The 22,102-nt window shown below is 38.2% G+C and overlaps 1 protein-coding gene across 1 annotated transcript in view; it reads right to left on the minus strand.

The window, feature by feature from the left end:
• Window positions 1-1,982: 1,982 nt before the first annotated feature.
• Window positions 1,983-22,102, minus strand: part of LOC144313590 (ankyrin repeat domain-containing protein 26-like) — a 77,734-nt gene continuing 57,614 nt past the window's right edge. Inside the window, 4 exon segments of the mRNA XM_077896516.1 lie at window positions 1,983-2,226; window positions 3,199-3,244; window positions 18,759-18,987; window positions 20,874-21,088. Of these exon segments, the coding sequence (XP_077752642.1) occupies window positions 2,213-2,226; window positions 3,199-3,244; window positions 18,759-18,987; window positions 20,874-21,088 (504 nt within the window). The 3' untranslated portion in view covers window positions 1,983-2,212.

Raw genomic sequence — 22,102 nt, forward strand, 5'->3', positions numbered from 1 at the left:
GCCTGATGTGGGACTCGATCCCCGGTCTCCAGGATCACACCTTGAGCTGCAGGCAGTGCTAAACCACTGTGCCACCGGGGCTGCCCAGAATATGAGGTTTAGATGATAGAGGGGATAGTTGACGTAGCAATTGCACAACTGGGTATTTACCCCATAGATACAAATGTAGTGAAATGAAGGGGCACCTGCACCTCAATGTTTATGGTAGCAATATCCACAATACCCAAACTGTGGAAGGAGCCAAGATGTCCTTCAACAGAGGAATGGATAAAGAAGATGTGGTATGGGACCCCTGGGTGGCTCAGCGGTTGAGTGTCTGCCTTTGGCTCAGGGCATGATCCTGGGATCCGGGAAGAGTCCCATGTCCGGCTCCCTGCATGGAGCCTGCTTCTCCCCCTGCCTGTGTCTCTGCCTCTCTCTCTCATGAGTAAATAGATGAATTCTTTTAAAAAAAAGATGTGGTATACATACAAAATGGAATATTACTCAGACATCAGAAAGGATGAATACCTACCACTTACATCAATGGGCATGGAACTAGAGAGTATCAGGCTGAGTGAAACAAGTCAACTGGAGAAAGACAATGATCATATGGTCTCCCTCATAGGTGGAATATAAGAAATAGTGCAAGGAGGGGAAACTGAATGGGGAAAAATCAGAGAGGAAGACAAACCATGAGAGACTCAACTCCAGAAAACATACTGAAGGTTGCTGAAAGGGAAGTGAATGGGGGGATGGGATAAATCAGTGATGGTCATGAAGGAGGGCATGTGACGTGATGAGCACTTGGTGTTACATGCAACTGATGAATTATCGAAAACTTTATCTGAAAAAGATGACCCTTCTAAATGTTGGGAAATTGAATTTAAATTTAAAAACATAATGTATACCTAACATAGTTTGAATGGGTGTACTTATATGCCAATTTTTAAAAAACACAGTACTGTAAATGTATTTTCTCTTCCTTCTGATCTTTTTTTAAAAGATTTTATTTATTTATTCATAAGAGGCAGAGAGAGAGAGAGAGAGAGAGAGAGGCAGAGACACAGGCGGAGGGAGAAGCAGGCTCCACGCAGGGAGCCTGATGTGGGACTTGATCCCGGGTCTCCAGGATCACACCTGGGCTGAAGGCGGCGCTAAACCGCTGAGCCACCCAGGCTACCCTCTTCTGATTTTTCTTAATAACATTTTTCTCTAGCTTACTTTATAAGGAGAATATAGAATGGAATACATATAACACACAAAAAATAGGTTAATTGACTGTTTTGGTACAATATTCTGGTCAACAGTAGATTAGTAGTAGTTAAGTGCCTGGGGAGTCAAAAGTTCACAGATTTTCACACAGAGGATCAGTGCCCCCCTAAGCTCCACATTATTCAAGGGACAATTGTATTAGTGTTGATTTTCTGATTGGCAGGGTTGTACGGTAGCTATGTGGAATGTACTGACTTGCAGGATATAGGGGCCACAGGAATTGGGCACAAATTAACAATTTACTTTCAAACCATTCTGGAGGGAAAAGGTCGTTTTCTCTATTTTTTCTTTTCTCTAATTTTAAGACTCTTCTCAAAAAGTAAATTAAAAAAAAAAAGAAAAGATAAAAAGCCTTAGGCAAATCTTTTTCACCATGAGGAAAGAACTATGAATAATAAGTATTTAAAATTGAAATTATACACAGGGTTTATGGCACTATAAAAATTGAAATACATACAAACATTGGTGATAGCTTTAGCAGCAGTATATCAAAATGATGTGTGTCTAAATCCGTATGTCTAGTAATAAAACATAGAAAATACAAAAAAAAAAAACAACAACTACCAATTACCAGCCCCAAAACATTATCAACAACTTGGTCCGATCTACTTGGGCAGATTGGAGCCTGTAAAACTCAATAATGCTGGTTTCCATGTAGAAAATATGCTTAAATTTAATCAGATGCCAGGAAACATAGCTTAATATATAAACTTTCATTACACACGATATAACAAAATTTCCTTTAATAAAGATTTTTTGTACATCAGATATTTACTGGGAAACAATTAAAATGTTATATTAAACATCTAGGTAATAAACTTTTACTATATATCTTTCAGATCATATACTTTCTATTCAAAATCTCTACATATTCTTGTGATGCTTGCAGTACTAGATCTTGATTTACATTTGATTCATCAGTAGGTCCTAAAGGAGAAGATCTACAGAATCCTGATTCTCAATCATGAGCAACTGAAAAAGAGAAAGTTTAATATTCTTTATCTGAAATACTTTGTAGTTAACTAGAAGTTAGTAAAAAAAGTTGGAATCTTCTGAGTGTTAAAAGGATGAAAAATATCTACATATAACTACAATATAAAATACAAGATTACTATTAAATCAAGTTTGCTCACGATTGCCCATTGAATTAATTACTACTGTGGATAAACACTAGAGCTTCTGGTTTTCTCATTACAAGATGAGATTGCAAGCTGATGGCACAGTCCACCCCTGAACAATCATAAGCTATCAACTGAAAAATCAAACAGGCAATATCTAGAGTCAAATATATCATGGCAGGTTTAAAACAAGACATTATAAGAACACACAGAAGGGACATCCTGGTTTTCTATCAATATTGTCTGCTTTTCGGTGGAGGGAATAGGAAGGCTGATACCTGAAAGATTACTCTCTGCAAAGCAGCAGAGTAGGGTAATAGCGACAGAGAAGGCTCACCAATGTGGCAAGAACCAAATTGATTTGGGTGCTTATATTCCATGCTAAGAAACCTGGAATTTTACCCAATGGCAAAACCAGTGGCTGGAGATTGAAATGTCACCTGTCAAGGGACAGCTATATGAACTATATAATTGCTTAACTAAGTATTACTAAGACAAGTCTGGTCTGTTTGGTCTTCTACCACTAGCAGAAACAAGAACTTGAGAACGCCCACATTTTCAGATTGACAGTTCCATAGCGATGGCACAAGTGAAGGAAGATTACAGCCAAAAGTGCTAACAGGCATACAGGCTGCAGGTTTTTAAAAAAGGTATGAAACACGATGACCAAATGAGGAATAAGTCTCTTATTCATTATGTTTATGTTTTACATTTTTTATTATATATATCTAGACAAAATTTTAACAAGGGGAAGGGATGCCAGTTACTATTTGTGGTTTATTTCAGAAATTAATGACCATCTAAATTTGTAAATTTGGCAACATACCTTCTTTTAGTTCTCTGATTATACTGTCTTCCAACATCTGCTGCATCTGAAATAAGTTAAACGTTACTTACAATGTTCAAGTTAAACAAGAGACATTATTATAGGAATTTTATTTTGCTTATGAAACGTGGTCTGGAAATGATACTTTTAGAAAGTAAAAGCTACAATTTGCTTAAATAGAAAGATAATCACATAAATAAAATAAATCCCTACTTATTTTAATCTGGATAACTGAGAAGAAACCTATAATGCTGTTTAGAGGATTCTAATAAAAAGTACAATTAATATTGATCAATCGAATATACAGAATTTCTGGAAGAAGAGGACGATGGTGGAGGAGTAGGAGACCCTAGTTTTGTCTGGTGTCTGGGATTCAGCTACATAGGTATCAAATCATTCTGAACACCTGTGGACTCAGACAGAGATCCAAGAAAAGAATTGTTGCAATTCTACAAATAGAACAGCGACTGCTTTCTGCAAGGTAGGAGGTGTGGAGAAATGAATCAGAGGCATATATCAGAAGATTAAACCAGGGGGGCAGGGAACCTCTGGAAGCCAGAAGGCAAGTCCTGGAAAGTGATATAGCAGCAGAGTGCACAACCAGAACTTTTAAGAGGTCTGTTCCAGTGAGGACATCCCTGTCTGAAAGATGCTCAGGTGGCAACGGGGGGCAGCATCCTAAGTGGGACGGACAGTGTGGTCTCAGGATCCCTGGGGGGGCGGGGTCACAGAAGGAATGGGGGCGGCGCCTGAGTATGGCAGTTGCCAAGGCATTTGAGCGGGGAAGCCAGTTGCAATCAGTGAGCCCAGGAGTGGGCATTCAGCTCAGTGTTGCCATAAACCCCAAACCGAGGAACAGTCAGGTGACCACTTTCCAAGCAGGAAAAACTGGGCAAGACCTCCTCCTTCCCCCCTGGAGGCACAGTGTGAATGGGGGCTACAGGGGTCTGCAAAGTTTGGAAAATCGAAAGGGGGTCTGTGCTTGAGATAAAAATGCTTGGTCACAGGCTGGGTGAATACAGAGTGCAGACAGAAACCAGGGAGACACAGTAGGGAGTGAGATCTTTCAATTCCAGGGCTGGAAATTAGGAGGCCACCATTTTCATTCTCATCCTCTAAAGCTGCCCAGAAAGCCTTCAGGGAACAAAAGCCACAGAGAGCAATCTGGAGCTGCTTACCTGGCCTGGCCCCCTGGCAAGGGTGGTGCAATCCCACCCTAAGCAAAGACACCTAAGAATCAGTGCAACAGGCCTCTCCCTCAGGAGGTCAGCAACAACATCCTGCTAAGACCAACTTTACTCATCATACAGAGCTGCAGAACTCCAGTGCTAGGGGCAAACAGTATATAGAACTCATGGCTATTTCTCATGACTCCTTAGTCTTTCTATTTTAATTTTCTTTTTGCTTTCAACCAATTTCTTCATTTATCAACTCTTACAATTTACCTTTTTACACTTGCATTCAATCCTTTCACTGCTCTTTTTTTTATTTTTTTTTATTTTTTTTTATTTTTTATTTTTTTCCTTTCACTGCTCTTAATATTATTCCTGTATATATTGAAGTTTTTCTTTCTGTACCATTTCGGGAAGTAGTTCCTTCTAAGAAATAGACTAAAATACAACCAGAATCTACTATACTGCTCTATTCTCTTCATCTGTCTGATAATAATATTTTTAAAATCTATCTTAATTTTCATATTTACAGTCACATTCTATCCTTTCATTGCATTTAATTTTATTTTTGCATATAATGAAGTTTTTCATTCTTTACAATTTTGGGATGTAGTTTCTTCTAACAAACAGACCAAAATATACTTACGATATAGTGTATTGCTCTGTTCTGTTCAACTGGCTGATAATATCCTTTTTATTTTGACTTTTAATTTCCATTTTTACACTTACATTCTAGACTTTCCTTGTATTTAATTTTATTTTTGTATATATACAAGGTTTCCTCTTAACCATTTGGGGATGCAATTTCCTAACAAAAAGACCAAAATTCACATAGTATCGGTGTACTGCTCTGCTCTCTTGATCTCTCTAATTCTATTATCCCCTTTGTTAACCTTTAAATTGGCTTCGGGTCTCTTCTGATTTGTTTAGCATGTATTTATCTGGGGTCATTCTTGATATTTTTCTATTCTGTTCTCTCACTCATCTCTTCTTCTCTGGACAGAATGACAAGATGGAAAAACTCACCGCCACAAAGAGAACAAGAGGTAGTACTGACTGCCCAGAACCTAATCAGCATGGATAGAAGGAAGAGGCTGGAGCGAGAGTTCAGAATAATGACCATCAAGATAATAGCTGGGCTTAAAAGACACACAGAGGACACTAGAGAATGCCTTTCTGGAGAAATAAAACAACTGATATCTAATCAAGTTGAGATAAAAAAGGCTAATCTTAGTGAGATGCAATCAAAAATGAAGGTTCTAACTGCTAGGATAAATGAGGCTTCACAGAGAAGTAGTGATATAGAAGACAAAACAATGGAGAATAAAGAAGCTGAGGAAAAGCGAGAGAAACAACCACTGGACTATGACAGGAGAATCTGAGAGATGAGTCGTACCACACAGCAAAACAATGTTAGAATAATGGGGATCCCAGAAAAAGAGGGGAAGGAGGGGGCAGAAGGCATATTTGAGCAAATTATAGCAGAGATCTTCCCTCATCTGGGGAAAGAAACAGGCACTCGAGTGCCAGGAGGCACAGAGAACCTTCCTCAAAATCAATAAAAAACAGGTCAATATCTCCAATATAATAGCAAAGCTTGCAAATTTCAGACACAAAGAGAAAATCCTGAAAGCAGCTTGGAACACGAGGCCCTGAACCAAGAAGGAGAGAAATATTCAACTGGCAGCGGATCTATCCAAAGAGACCTAGCAGGCCAGAGAGAGCTGGCATGATATACTCAGGGTGCTCAAGGAGAAGAGTCTACAGCCAAGAATTTTATCCAGCAAGGCTCTCATTCAAAATACAAGGGGAGATAAAAAGCTTCCAGCACAAACTGAAACTAAAAGAATTTGTGATCCCTAAAACAGCTTTGCAAGAAGTGGTAAAGGGGAAACTTTAAGCAAACAGAGAGCCCAAAAGTAACACAGACCAGAACACGGACTTTACACATAATACAATGGCACTACATTCATATCTTTCAATCCTTTCTCTGAATGTAAACAAGTCAAATGCCCCAACCAAAACACACAGGGTATCACAGTAGATAAAAAAAAAGCAAGACCCATTGATATGCTATCTGAAAGAGACTCATTTTAGACACAAAGACAACTTCACATTGAAGGTGAGGGAGTGGAAAACCATTTATCATATTAAAGGACATGAAAAAAAAACTGGAGTGGCAATATTTATATCAAACAAATTGGATTTTTTTAAAGATTTTATTTATTTATTCATGAGAGACACACAGAGAGCGAAAGGCAGAGGCACAGGCAGCGGGAGAAGCAGGCTCCGTGCGGGGAGCCTGATGTGGGACTAGATCATGACCTGAGCCGAAGGCAGATGCTCAACCACTGAGCCACCTGGTCATCCCACATATTGGATTTTAAACCAAAGACTGCATTAAGAGAAGAAACAACAACAAAAGATGAAGAAACTCACTATACCATAATTAAAGGGTCTATCCAAAACTAAAATTGGACAATTATAAGTTTTAATGTGTCTAAAGTGGGAGCAGCCAACTATGTAAACCAACTTTCTGTTAAGATTTCATTTATTTATTTATTTGACACACACACACACACAGAGAACACAGGCAGTGGCAGCAAGAAAGAGAGAAGCAGACTCCCCACTGAGCAGGCAGCCTGATCAGGGCTTGATCCCAGGACCTTGAGAACATGACCTAAGCCAAAGGCAGAGCCTTAACCGACTGAGCCACCCAGGCCACCTTATAAAGCAATTAATAACAAAAATAAAGGAACACATGGATAGTCATATAATAATAGTAGGTACTTTAACACAACACTACTGTAATGGCCAGATCATATAAGCAGATGATCCACTAGGACGCAAGGGCTCTGAATGACACATTGCACAAAATGGACTTCACAGATAACTTCAGAGCACTCCATCCTATGACAACAGAATACACATTCTTCTCGGGTGCACATGGAACAAACATTCTGCACAACAGATCACATACTCAGTCACAAATCAGCTCTCAACTGGTACCAAAAGACTGGGATCATTCCCTGCATACTTTCAGACCACAATGCTTTGAAACTGGAACTCAATCTTGACAGGAAATTTGGAAAGAATTCAAATACACAGAGGTTAAAGAATCCAACTGGGGCACTAAGGCACATTTTAAAACCTCATAGAAACAAATGAAAATGGAAACACAACTGCTCAAAACATTTGGGATGCAGCAAAGGTCATCGAAAGAGGATAGTATATAGCAATGCAAGCCTTTCTCAAGAAATGAGAAAGGTCCTAAATACACAACCTAACCCTACACCTAAAGGAGCTGGAAAAGAACAGAATATTAAAGCCTAAAACCAGCAGGAGAAGAAAATTCATAAAGATCAGAGCAGAAATCAATGAAATAGAAACCAAAGGAACAGTAGAACACATCAATGAAGTCAGGAGCTGGTTCTTTGACAGAATTAATGAGATCGATAAACCCCTGGCCAGACATATCAAAAAGAGAACGGACCCAAAAAATTAGGCAATCTAGAAGAAATGGACGCATTCCTGGAAAGCCACAAACTACCAAAACTGGAACAGGAAGAAACAGAAAACCTGAACAGGCCAATAACCAGGGAGGAAATTGAAGCAGTCATCAAAAACCTCCCAAGACACAAAGGTCCAGGGCCAGATGGCTTCCCAGGGGAATCCTATCAAACGTTTAAAGAAGAAACCATGCCTATTCTACTAAAGCTGTTTGGAAAGATAGAAAGAGATGGAGTACTTCCAAATTTGTTCTATGAGGCCAGCATCACCTTAATTCCAAAACCAGACAAAGACCCCACCAAAAAGGAGAATTACAGACCAATACCCCTGATGAACATGGATGCAAAAATTCTCAACAAGATACTAGCCAAAGCTAAAGATACTCTCTTTAGATGCAGAGAAAGGATTTGACAAAATACAGCATCCATTCCTGATCAAAACTCTTCAGAGTGTAGGGATAGAGGGAACATTCCTCAACATCTTAAAAGCCATCTACGAAAAGCCCACAGCAAATATCATTCTCAATGGGGAATCACTGGGAGCCTTTCCCCTAAGATCAGGAACAAGACAGGGATGTCCACTCTCACCACTGCTATTCAACATAGTCCTGGAAGTCCTAGCCTCAGCAATCAGACAACAAAAAGACATTAAAGGCATTCAAATTGGCAAAGAAGAAGTCAAACTCTCCCTCTTTGCCGATGACATGATACTCTACATAGAAAACCTAAAAGCCTCCACCCCAAGATTGATAGAACTCATACAGCAATTTGGCAGCGTGGCAGGATACAAAATCAATGCCCGGAAATCAATGGCATTTCTATACACTAACAATGAGACTGAAGAAAGAGAAATTAAGGAGTCAATCCCATTTACAATTGCACCCAAAAGCATAAGATACCTAGGAATAAACCTAACCAAAGACGTAAAGGACCTATACCCTAAAAAGTATAGAACACTTCTGAAAGAAATTGAGGAAGACACAAAGAGATGGAAAAATATTCCGTGCTCATGTATTGGCAGAATTAACATTGTGAAAATGTCAATATTACCCAGGGCAATTTACACGTTTAATGCAATCCCTATGAAAATACCATGGACTTTCTTCAGAGAGCTACAACAAATTATTTTAAGATTTGTGTGGAATCAGAAAAGACCCCGAATAGCCAGGGGAATTTTAAAAAAGAAAACCATATCTGGGGAAATAAGATCATGAATGAAAGAAGACAGATCACGACCAGCACCAGAGAAATACAGACAACTATAAGAACACATTCTGAGCAACTATATGCCAACAAACTAAGCAATCTGGAAGAAATGGATCCCTTCCTATCAAAACTGAAACAGGAAGACACAGGAAACCTGAACAGACCCATAACCAGCAAGGAAATGGGAGCAGTCATCAAATATCTGCCAACAACCAAGAGTCCAGGACCAGGTGGCTTCCCAGGAGAATTCTACCACACATTCCAGGAAGAATTAATCTATTCTTCAGAGCTGTTTATAAAAACTAGTAATGGAAGGGAAACCTTCCAGCATTCTCTGTGAGGCCAGCATTACTCTGATCGCAAAACCAGAGCAAGACCCCACCCAAAAGGAGAATTACACTCCAATATCCCTGATGAACATGGATGCCAAAATTTTCACCAAGACACTGGCTGGGAGGATTCAACAGTACATTAAAGGATGATTCACCATGTCCAAGTGGGTTTTATGCCTGGGCTGCAAGGGTGATTCGACATCTGCAGATGAATCAATGTGATACACTACAGAAATAAAAGAAAGGATAAGAACCATAGGATCCTCTCAAGAGATGCAGAAACAGCAGTTGACAAAGTGTAGCACCCTTTCCGGATCAATACTCTTCGCAGTGCAGGGAGGGGGGGAGCATATCTCAATATCATAAAAGCCATCTACGAAAAGCCCACACCCGATGCCATTCTTAAGGGGAAAAACTGAGCTTTGCCGCTAAGGTCAGGAACACGACAGGGAAGTCCACTCTCTGGACAACCAGTGTTGTTCGACATAGCCTCAGCATTTAGACAACAAAAAGAAATAAAAAGGCGTCTGAATCAGAAAAGAACTCAAACTCTCACTTTTCTCAGAGGACATGATATCCTATGTGGAAAACCCAAAAGACTCCACCCCAACGTTGCTAGGACCCTTTCCTGAATTCAGCAAAGCAGCAGGATAGGAAATCCATGTACAGAAATCAGTTGCATTTCTATACACTAACAATGAGATGGAAGAAAGAGAAACTGAGGAGTCGATTCCATTGACCACTGCAGCAAACACCATAAGATGCCTAGGAATAAACCTACCCAGAGAGACAAAGGATCTATACTCTGAAGATGACAGGACATTCTGGAAAGAAATTGAGAAAGGTGTAAAGAAATGGAAATACATTCCATGCTCATGGATTGAAAGAATTAAATATTGTTAAAATGTTTATGCTAGCTCCATCAGTCTATTATTTCAATGCAATCTCTATCAAAATACTACCAACTTCTTTTCATACAGCTGGAGTAAATAATAGTAAGATTTGTTTGGAACCTTAGAAGACCCCGAATAGCCAAACATATGTTGATAGAGGTAGCCATAGCTGGTGGCATTACAAGCCAGACTTCAAGCTCTATTGTAAAGCTGTGATCAACAAGACAGTATGGTACTGGCACAAAAGCAGACATGTCGATCAATGGCCCAGAAGAGAAAACCCAGAAGTGGACCCTCAACTCCATGGTCCACTCCTCTTCAACAATACTGGAAAGAAAATCCAATGGAGACAAAGCAGTCTCTTCAACAAATGGTGTGGGAAATCAGACCACCACATGTAGAAGAATAAAACTGGACCATTTTCTTATGCCATACACAAAAATAGAGTCAAAATGGATGAAACACCCAAATGTGAGATAGGAATCCATCAAAATCCTAGAGGAGAACACAGCCAGCAACCTCTGTGACCTCGGCTGCCGCAACTTCTTGCTAGAACATGTCACCAGATGCCAAAATGACCTACTGGGAATTCATCAAGATAAAAAGCTTTTGCACAGCAAGGAAACAGTTGACAAAACCAAAAGACAACTGACAGAATGGCAGAAGGTGTTTGCAAATGCCTTATCAGATAAAAGGCTGGTATGCAAAGTCTATAAAGAGCTAATCAAAGTCAACACCCAAAGAAAGATAACCCAATGAAGAAATGGGAAGAAATGAAAGGACATGTCTCCAAAGAAGTCATACATATGGCCAACAGACACATGAAAACATGCTCAACATCAGCTGGCACCAGAGAAATACAAATCAAAACCATGGTGAGTTTCCCCCTCACACCTTTCATAATGGCCAAAATTAGCAAGTCTGGAAATGACAGATGTTGGCGGGAATGCAGAGAAAGGGGGATCCTCTTATGATGTTGGTGAGAATACAACCTGGTGCAGCTCCTCTGGAAATCAGTACCGGAGGTTCCTCAAAGAGTTGAAAAAGGAGCTACCTATGTAAAACCCAGCAATTGCGCTAGAAGGTATGAATCCCGAAGATCACTTTGGTCGGGATCCAAAGGGGCACCTGCACCCATATGTTTATACCAGTAATATCCTCAATAGCCAACCTGAGAGATATGGATGTTCTTTGAAAGAGGTATGCATAAAGAAGATGTGATGTAGATATAAATAAATAAGTAATCATATTTATTTATTAGACAGAGAGAGAGAGGGAGGGAGAGAGAGAACAGAATATTACTCAGCCAATAAATAATTAAATCTTTGGACCTTTGGGTGGCTCAGTGGCTGAGAGTAGGCCTTTGGCTCCGGGCATGATATATATATCATAACATTATAAGCTAGTTAATTGAATTTAAATAAAAAATAGTAAAGAAACCAATGGAGCTAGGAATGTGAAATAAAAGAATATACATAACTTCTGAAGGATCTTATTGTTACAAAATTGTAAACAAGAGTCATTTTACACTTTAATAGTTTGTGATTTTCAGAAAAAGTGCCCTTTATGAGAGATTAATCATTTGTTTAATAAATTATTCCTCCGAATGAGCTTTCTACTTTTGCACTTTTAGAAAAACAAAATCTTGAGGTATGTTGTATGCTCTATTTTTCAGCACAGACTCTTAAATACATAAAACAATGGAAGTGGGACTACATAAAGTCATGTGGAATTTCTCCTGGTAATATTGAGTAAAACTATTTTGTTATCTATATGATGACTGATGTACTTCTTATCATGTGAACACAGAGATTTCAGAAAATCTGCTTCAGGAAAGGAAAAAATATAAGCTAGCACCAGTTTTCCAACTTAGTTTCGCATTGATAAGTTTCTAGAATTAGAAACAAGGAAAAGAAATTTTAACTGTAACTTTGTTTCCTTTCTATGAATTAGGACCAATTTTTGAAACACCTGACTTACTATAGTTATCATTATCTACTTAATTATGAAATATTTAGGAATATTTCAGACTACAATTGACCTTTGAGCAACACAGTGGTTAGGTGCACTTACCCCCGTGCAGTCAAAACTCTGTATAATTTCTGATTCTCCCAAAATTTAATTACTAAGAGCCTACTGGTGATGGGAAGCCTTACCAATAACACAGTCCATTAACACATGGTTTGTACATTACATGTGTTATAGAATATATTCTTAAAATAAAGTAAGCTAGAGAAAAAAAGGTTATTGAGAAAAACATAAGAGAAAATACAGTACAACACAACAGCCAAGAAAGTCCATGTGTAGGCTAACTAGACCTGCAGCTTCAATTCCATGTTGGTCAAGGATCAAATGTGCATTACAAATATTCCCATCTAGAATGCTCCTATTTCTTATAAAAGGCATCCTCTCATTGAATTCCCAAAATAGGGTCTAAATACGGTACTAAGTGGTGCCTAGGTGGCCCAGTCACTTAAGTGCCTGCCTTCATTTCCTTAAGGAATGATCAAAGTAATATAATGATCTTTTCGCCAAAAGTCTTTTCCTAAATACTTGCTTCTGTGACCCTGGTTTATTTCCAGGTGAGAATTGAGTTAGATGGTAGAAATAGCTTGCAATCCATTAATAAAGAGAACATATTTGCAATTTTATTTATACTTTTCCATTTATCAAAAACATAAGAGGGTAAGAAAATTATACACATAAAAACAACGTATCAGCAAATTTTAATTCGAAGACTCATTAATTAGAAGGATTTTCTCATAACAGTTTGTTTCCAAACTACCAATCATAGAAATCTAAGGTTCCATTGGGGATACTGTAGGATTGAGGGACAAAAGTCTACAGCTGTAGTCTCATCTCTCTTTTAGCTACACAGCTCCACTGGTCTCGGTTTTGTATAATACAGTTTAATGCAAAAACAGAAACAAACAAAAAAACAAAACAAAACAAAAACAAATTAAGTTCCATTCTTTGAAAAAAATATTGTTTTCCAAAAGGTAGTCACTAATTTAGTCAAAGTCCCTAATTTTTTTTATTTTAATTTTTATTTATTTATGATAGTCACAGAGAGAGAGAGACAGAGACACAGGCAGAGGGAGAAGCAGGCTCCATGCACTGGGAGCCTGATGTGGGATTCGATCCCGGGTCTCCAGGATCACGCCATGGGCCAAAGGCAGCCGCCAAACCGCTGCACCACCCAGGGATCCCAAAGTCCCTAATTTTACATAAGAGACAAGAAGGCCTCAGAAAGATTGCAGTTTGCCTCAGGTCAAAAGACCAAAGAGTTGCAGGCCAGGAATGTGCTTTAGGTCCTCCTGAGCTGAGAGTTTTTATGCCAGTTGCTTCATCATCTTCAGGAAAAATACCTACATTTTTAACTATAACTGACTGAAAATGAACACATAAAAGTTTGTCATGTGGCTCAATAATGACTAGGCATGAGGCACAAAACAGCTTTCTAATTAAATTATAAATTTTAAAGTCTAAAGTGTAATTTAAATGATAAATTTTAATGTTTTATGAATAAAAATACAGCAATGGAAATAATCTTTACTCCTATTGGGAACAGTTAATAGACTGCATTTATAAGCACAAATTTTTTAAACCACAAGACACGGAACTTGAAGGAGAAAATCTTTAGTTGAACCAAAGAGGCTGAAATGGAGGAAACTCTTCCTGGAAAGAATTATTCTTTTCCTCCAGATAAAACTTGGTTTACCAAAATCAATCAACAAATGAGTTATCTATGTTGTGGATTATTAAACACAAAACAGACTTCTCTTTACCACCTAGTATGCTCTGTCCAACCTCTCATCATTATGAGAGTTGGTATGTACAAAAGACAGGACTAACTTTAATTTAAATCCAGTCAGAAATTAGAGGTAAACCATCATTACCCACAAGTGGATTTATCTCTACCTCCCTCACAGCAGGAAGGGAGATTTGCCTAATGAGTGAATTGGGGAGAAGGCACTAGGCAGTGCTTAGGAGATTCCAAATCTCTTTTTTGAAAAGATGTGCTCACTCATGGTAACATGAATTCAGGTCTGCTCTCATCTTCGTGGGACGGGCATCAAACATTTGTTTCCTCCATTTACAACTGTGTGGGGAAGTGCCTAATTTGGGATAAAGAATTGGGAAGCCCACTGTGGCTACATACCCACCCAAACCACATTGTCCAATCTATTAGCATGTATTAGTAACAAAGGCTACTAAGTTTAACTCCATCTGCCTGACTCCTGTGCTCTGAACTCAGAAAAAGAAGAGCACTGTCCTCTGCCACCTACCCCACCACAGCTCCAATGAGAGAAATGACCAGACATTACTTTGAAAAATGTTTCTTCTTGCTTGACTTTATAACTAACATTCATTGTTCAAAGCAACATATTTTGAAGAGGGAAAAGTTGGAAAGAACAATTTTAGAAACAAGCAGAGAAAGTCAGACAAAACGAGGAGACAGAGGAGTATGTTCTAAATGAAAGAACAAGGCCACGAGATAGAACCTCAGAAAAAAAAAAAAAGAACCTCAGAAAAATAATGAAATGAAACAGAGATAAGGAGTCAGCCTGATAAAGAGTTCAAAGTAATGGTCACAGAGATGCTCAGCAAACTTGGAAGAATGGACGGATTCAGTGAGAACTTCAACAAAGAGAAAATATACAAAAGAACCAATTAGGGCTGAAGAATACAATAACTGAAATGAAAAATACACCAGACACAATCGACAGCAGATTAAAAGATGTGAAGAACAGATCAGCAATCTGCAAGAAAGGGTAGTAAAAATCATCCAAGCTGAAAAGCAAAAATAAGAAATAATTTGAAAAATTAAGATACAGGGACCTCTGGAATAGCATCAAGTATAATAAAACTCACATTAGAGAGGTCCCAGAAAAAGAAGAGAGAAAAGGGTGAAGAACTTATTTGAAGAAAGAATACCTAAAAACTTCCCTAACCTGGGGAAGAAAACAGGCCTCCAGGCCCAGGAAGCATTGCCAGTCCCAAATAAAAGGAACCCAAAGAGTTTCACACCAAGACACATAATAACAAGTCAAAAATGAAAGAGAAAAGGAGAATCTTAAAAGCAGAAAAAAAAAGAAAAGAAAAGAAAAGAAAAGAAAAGAAAAGAAAGGAAAGGAAAAGCAATTAGTTATATCAAAGCGAACCACTACAGGGATATCAGTGGATTTTTCAGCCAAAACTGTGGCATGCACTCTGGAAAACTGTGTGGAGGTTCCTCAAAGAGTTAAAAATAGACCTGCCCTACGACCCAGCAATTGCACTGCTGGGGATTTACCTCAAAGATACAGATGCAGTGAAACGGCAGGACACCTGCACCCCGATGTTTCTAGCGGCAATGTCCCCAATAGCCAAACTGTGGAAGGAGCCTCGGTGCCCATCGAAAGATGAATGGATAAAGAAGATGTGGTCTACGTATACAATGGAATATTACTCAGCCATTAGAAACGACAAATACCCACCGTTTGCTTCAACGTGGAGGGACCTCAAGGGTATTGTGCTGAGTGAAATAAGTCCATCGGAGAAGGACAGACATTATAATGGTCTCATTCATTTGGGGAATATAAAATTTAGTGAAAGGGAATAAAGGGAGAGAAAATTAGTGAAAATATCGCTGAGGGTGACAAAACATGAGAGACACCTAACTCTGGCAAATGAACAAGGTGTAGTGTAAGGGGAGGTGGGCGGGGGGTGACTGGGTGATAGGCACTGAGCGGGGCACTTGGGATGAGCACTGGGTGTTATGCTAAATGATGGCAAATTGAACTCCAATAAAAATCGGAGAAGGACAAACATTATATGGTCTCATTCATTTGGGGAATATAAATAATAGTGAAAGGGAATGGAAGGGAAGAGAGAAGAAATGGGTAGGAAATATCAGAAAGGGAGACAGAACGTGAAGACTCCTAACTCTGGGAAATGAACTAGGGGTGGTGGAAGGGGAGGAGGGCAGGGGATGGGGGTGAATGGGTGATGGGCACTGAGGGGGGCACTTGACGGGATGAGCACTGGGTGTTATTCTGTATGTTGGTAAATTGAACACCAATAAAAAATAAATTTATCATATAAAAAGAAATTAAAAAAAAAGAAAAGAAATTGTCGCATGATATTTTCCAAGTGCTAAGAGGAAAAAACCTAGGATATTTTTGGCAGGTTTATAATTCAGAACTGAAAGAAAGATAGAGTTTCCCACACAAAACTTAAAGAAGTTCATCACCACTAAATAGGTCTTATAAGAGATGTTAAAAGGACTTCTTTAATCAGAAAAGGCCAGGGTACCTGGACGGCTGTCAGTGAAGAGTCTCCCAGGACCCTGGGATCAAGCTCTGCAAGGGACTCCCTGTTCCCTGCTCAGAGAGGAGCCTGCTTCTCCCTCTCCCTCTGCCCCTCCCTCCCCTTCACTTGTGTTCTCACTCACTCTGCTCTCAAAGAAAGAAAGAAAGAAAGAAAGACCATAACTAGAAATAAGAAAATAATGAGACAGTTTTATCATAAAAACAAACATACAGTAAAGGTAATAGACCAATCATTTTTATAGAGCCAGTATGAGGGTTACAAGACAAAAGGAATAATATCAATTATATCTACAGTAACTAGTTAAGGGATACACAAAATACAAAGGTGTAAACTATGACATCAAATTTATAAAACAAGGCAGGGTGTAAAAATGCAGTGTTTTTAAAATCTGTTTGAACTGAAGTAACCATCAACTTAAAAGAGATTGCTATACATACACAGGATGTTATATATGAACTTCATGGTAATCACAAACCAAATATTTATAACGGATACACAAAAGGAAGAAAAGCATCCAAACATAATACTAAAAGTCATCGAATCAGAAGAGAATAGAGCAAGAAAACAAGGAAGTCGAATGAAAGAACAAGACTAAGGCTTCATTTAACATGAGTCTATGCTACATTTTTCTACATTAATAAAACCACGAATATACTATCAAAATCATAAGCCTATGTGCATTGATTGAAATGGGTATTTTAACAACAATGATACATAATGGAAATGGGTTGTTATTAAAGGCTCCCTATCACTGCCATCTTAGTCATCAATCATTCAAGTGATGGCATCAAGGTAAATATATGTAAATTTCATTTGAAATATCCAATTATTTGTGGGGTGCCTGGGTGGCTCAGTCAGTTAAGTGTCAGAATCTTGATTTTGGCCCAGGTCATGATCTTAGGGTCATGAGATCCGGCTCCACTCTGAGCATGGAGCCTGCCTAAGAGTCTCTCTTCTCTCTTTCCCATTGCCCTTTACCACCTGCTTGCTTTCCTTCATTTTTTCTCTCTCTCTCTCTCTCAAAAAAAAAAAAGAAAAGAAAGAATCAAATATTTCTTTGACTTACTTATTTAGAAAATCTCTACAGTTGCTCAGCAAGCCATTTTATAAAAATTGAAATAGAAGTAATATAAGTTAAAAAAAAAGGTGTTATAAGAAAGCAATTAGGGATGTGCTCTCATGTAAGAAAATGCCAAAACTTACAACATTTTTTAAACTGTTTTATTTATTTATTCATAAAAAGTACAGAGAGAGAAGCACAGACATAGGCAGAGGGAGAAGCAGGCTCCCTATGGGGATCCTGTTGCGTGACTCAATCCCAGGACCCCTGGATCATGACCTGAGCCAAAGGCAGATACATGCTAAACCACTCAGTCATACGGGTGCCTCCAAAACATAGAACTATCAATTTAGTGTTACAAGTTTATTTAATTCATAAAAAGGACTTACCGTGGAATAGTTAAAATAATAAATATCCCTACATGGTTAAGCGTTTGGATTCTAATCATTCACTTATGCATAGGGGTGGAAAATTGGGTTACAGCAAACTTTAAACATATTATAAACTATTGCTAATTAGAGAATAAGTCAAAGCATCTAAGTGTACTTTGGGTTAGTAGGTAATAATATTTACTTTCCAAAATCCAATTTAACATAGCTTTTCAAGGAAATGGGTCTGTTTGGGGGTGCCTTGGGAACTCAGTTGGTTAAGCATCCAACTCTTGATTCCAGCTCAGATCATCATCTCGGAGTCATGGGATCAAGCCCTGAGTCAGGCTCCACACTCAGTGGGGAGCCTGCTTGAGATTCTCCCCCTCCCTCTACCTCTCTCCCCACTCATGGGCACACTCTCTTCTCTCTCAGATACATAAAATCTTTAAAAAATAAGAAGATAAAATGTGTCAGTTTAGTTGTATTTATTGAATAAAGTTAATAATAGGTATCTCTTGACAATAAGAGCTCCAGGAGCTTAAAAAAATACCATAAAATTTCTGTCCCATTTCCTTATTAGCACAAACCAGTATAACTTTTACTTAATGAGTATTATTCAGTTAACTCAGAATTTCACCAAATTAAAAACAAAAATTTTATTGGAAATCTGAAACTCAAGAAAAGAAAGATAATATAACTAACCTTGAACAAGTGAGTTTCAATGCTGCTAACTGAAGTCTGCGGCCTTGAGGTAGGAATCATTACATTTTCTCTTGGAGTAACATTTCTATCCAGCAGTAAACTACTAGTCAAATTTCCAACATAAGGCCCTTCCAAGACTGGTCCCATAGTAAGAGTGCTGTGGAAAGGTCTGTTCTGCTGTCTCTCCACCAGATATTTGGTAGTGATATCTGCCAGCCTCTCATTAGTCCTGTGAAGATTACACAACACAAGTGCTTAGTATTTTATTTCTACCCAAATCATTCCTGCATGACCTGCATTTTTTTAAGTTTCCATAATAGCAAACAGAATGTGCCAGTAAACAGTGTTTTAACACTGAAAATGTGACAGAGCAGAGCTACTATATATATTTATAGGTTTAAAATTATTCCAAAGGAGTATATATGATTCCAGGGATAACTAACTAACAAGAAATTCAAATTAGGGGAGGGAAAGAAATGGCTGACAGTGATGCACATGGATTGACAGGTAATACTTGCTACCTTCTGGAATGGCTGTAATTACAAGATTCTGGAGAATGCCGTTACACATATTTGTATTTAGTAAACCAGTTCAGAACATAAAAATAAACCATCCCTCAAAGACATTTTCAAGGATGTGCTTTCACCACTCTTGTACATTTTACTCATTGCCTCAGAGAAATTGAGGGTTTCGCACTGAGGAATACCTCAGACCAACAACCTCTAGGGGCCAGGTAGATGGCAGAGCAGTGATCAGAAGGACCGAAACAGCTCCAGAGGCAATTAGCTGATAACACACTTACCAAGGCCCTGGAAGTAGAATCTGCCCTTTTTGTCTTCCACACACCCCCTCATGCCCACCATGATGCTATTTTTAGCCACATTGGGATTTATACTGCCTTTCACCCCAGTGTGAATCTTTCTCTGTTTCACATGTATACTTTTATATAAAGTAGAAAACATACAAAGGTTTCCCCCACCCTCAGGCTCTCTAGTAATAATACCAAAGACACAATCAAGAAAGTTAATTTACCAACCTGTATAGTATTGGCACTTGATCTTTTGGGTTAAAGGTGTAATCTTCCAAAAATGAACTCATTAATATTTCTATTTAGGGTAATTCTGACAAAAAATTTTATAGTAATATGCTGTCTAAATACCCACTATTTGCTTCAACGTGGATGGAACTGGAGGGTATTATGCTGAGTGAAATAAATCAATCGGAAAAGGACAAACATTATATGGTCTCATTCATTTAGGGAATATAAAAATTAGTGAAAGGGAATAAAGGGAAAGGAGAGAAACTGAGTGAAAATATCAGTGATGTTGACAAAACACGAGACACACCTAACTCTGGGAAACAAACAAGGGATGGTGGAAAGGGAGGTGGGCAGGGGATTGGGGTGACTGGGTGATGGGTACTGAGGGGGACACTTGGGCGGGATGAGCACTGGTTGTTATGCAATATGTTGGCAAATTGTTATGCAACATGTTGGCAAATTGAACTCCAAAAAAAATAAAAAAAAATAAAAAAAATTTTAAGTAGGGTTGTAGAGATGCAGTATGTGAATCTGCTTTTTCCACTATAAATTTTATTAAGTTTAAATATAGACACGTATTCCCAATGAAAATTTAGTGTTCTAATTGAAATATACCATAATTGTAAAATACATGCTAGATTTTTAAGACTTCGAATGAAAAAAATATGAAATATCTCAGTAATAATTTTATATTGATCACAAGTTGAAAGGATATTTTTTGATGTATTGTGTTAAATAAAATATATCAACTTTAAAAAAATAATATGCTGTCTAAATTATAAAGTTTTAAACAATTAGTTTGTAAAGACAACAAGATAGAGTAACTGAAAATATTAACGGGAAAAAGTAAAATCATATAACCCCCCCACACACAAAAAAAAAAAAAGAGGAGAGAGGCAAACTATCCTGGATGAACATAAAATGGTAAGTTTATTTACAAATGTTATTTTCCAAAATTATACTATCCAGTTGGCTTTCACTTCCTACTAATCTCATGAACCCATCTCCATAAAAATTATGCTTTAGAGGCAAATCAATAAGCTAAATCTATTTTCATTGATTCTGTTTTAACTTACTTGCTCAGTTTTTTTGTCAATGACATTCGCATTTCTGATTCTTCTAGGTAGAGTTGCCTGTACTTTTCCAATTCTATTTTAAGTTCCTGAGAATTTCTTATTTGGGATTGAAGTTCAGATTCCAGCTCTTTAATTCTGAGTGCCACTTGACTTCTTATTGAAGCATCATGACTTGCTCTTAACTGCTCTAAGTTTTCTTGAGATGCTGCTTGTCTCTAAAGCAAATTAAAAGCACAGTTTTAAAACAGCTAAAACTTGAGTAATTATAGTATATTTCTTTCCTTCAGTTGGGACTCAATGATTCAGAGAGCAATTTTAAATGTGTAAAAAAAAAGCTGAAGTGTAAAATATTTATCACCAATGTCACCTGAATTGAATCTGAATGATAAAAATAAAGTTTAATCATTCTTATATTAGTACTCATGCAATCTGATACTTCAAAGAACAAGAGAATCAATTAAAAATTTTAAAAAGTGCATAATACAACTTGAGAATAACCTGTTTCTTGATTTCTGCTCAGAGCATGTTCTCAGTCAGAGGTCCTGAGGCCAAGCCCTGTGTCGCACCCAGTATGGAGTCTACCCAGGATTCATTCTGTCTCTCTGTCTCTCTGTCTCTCCCCCTCTGCCAATCCCCCTGCTCATGTTCAATAAATAAATAAGGAAATAAATAAATAAATGAAATCTTCAAAAAGGAAGAATAACCTAGGAATGGAACATGGAGCCCAATGCAGGGCTTGATTTCACAAACCTGAGACCAAGACCTGAGCTGAGATCAAGAGTCTGCTGCTTAACCAACTGAGCCACCTAGATACTCCATGGTAAAAGTTTTATTTTTTTAAATTTATTTATTTTTAAAGATTTTATTTTATTTATTCATGAAAGCCAGAGAGAGAGAGGGGGGCAGAGACACGGGCTGAGAAGGAGGCTCCACCCTGGGAGCCCGATGTGGGACTCGATCCTGGGACTCTAGGATCACGCCCTGGGTCAAATGCAGGTGCTAAAACCACTGGGCCACCCAGGAATCTCCATGGTAAAAGTTTTATTTTATTTTATTTTTTTCCCCATGGTAAAAGTTTTAAATCACAATTTTTTCTTTTCCTCTTAATAGTCTTGTTTCAGGGGATCCCTGGGTGGCTCAGCGGTTTACCACCTGCCTGCGGCCCAGGGTGTGATCCTGGCATGGAGCCTGCTTCTCCCTCTGCCTGTGTCTCTGCTTCTCTCTTCCTC

Source organism: Canis aureus, chromosome 5 (genome assembly GCF_053574225.1).
Source record: "Canis aureus isolate CA01 chromosome 5, VMU_Caureus_v.1.0, whole genome shotgun sequence".
NCBI lineage: Eukaryota > Metazoa > Chordata > Mammalia > Carnivora > Canidae > Canis > Canis aureus.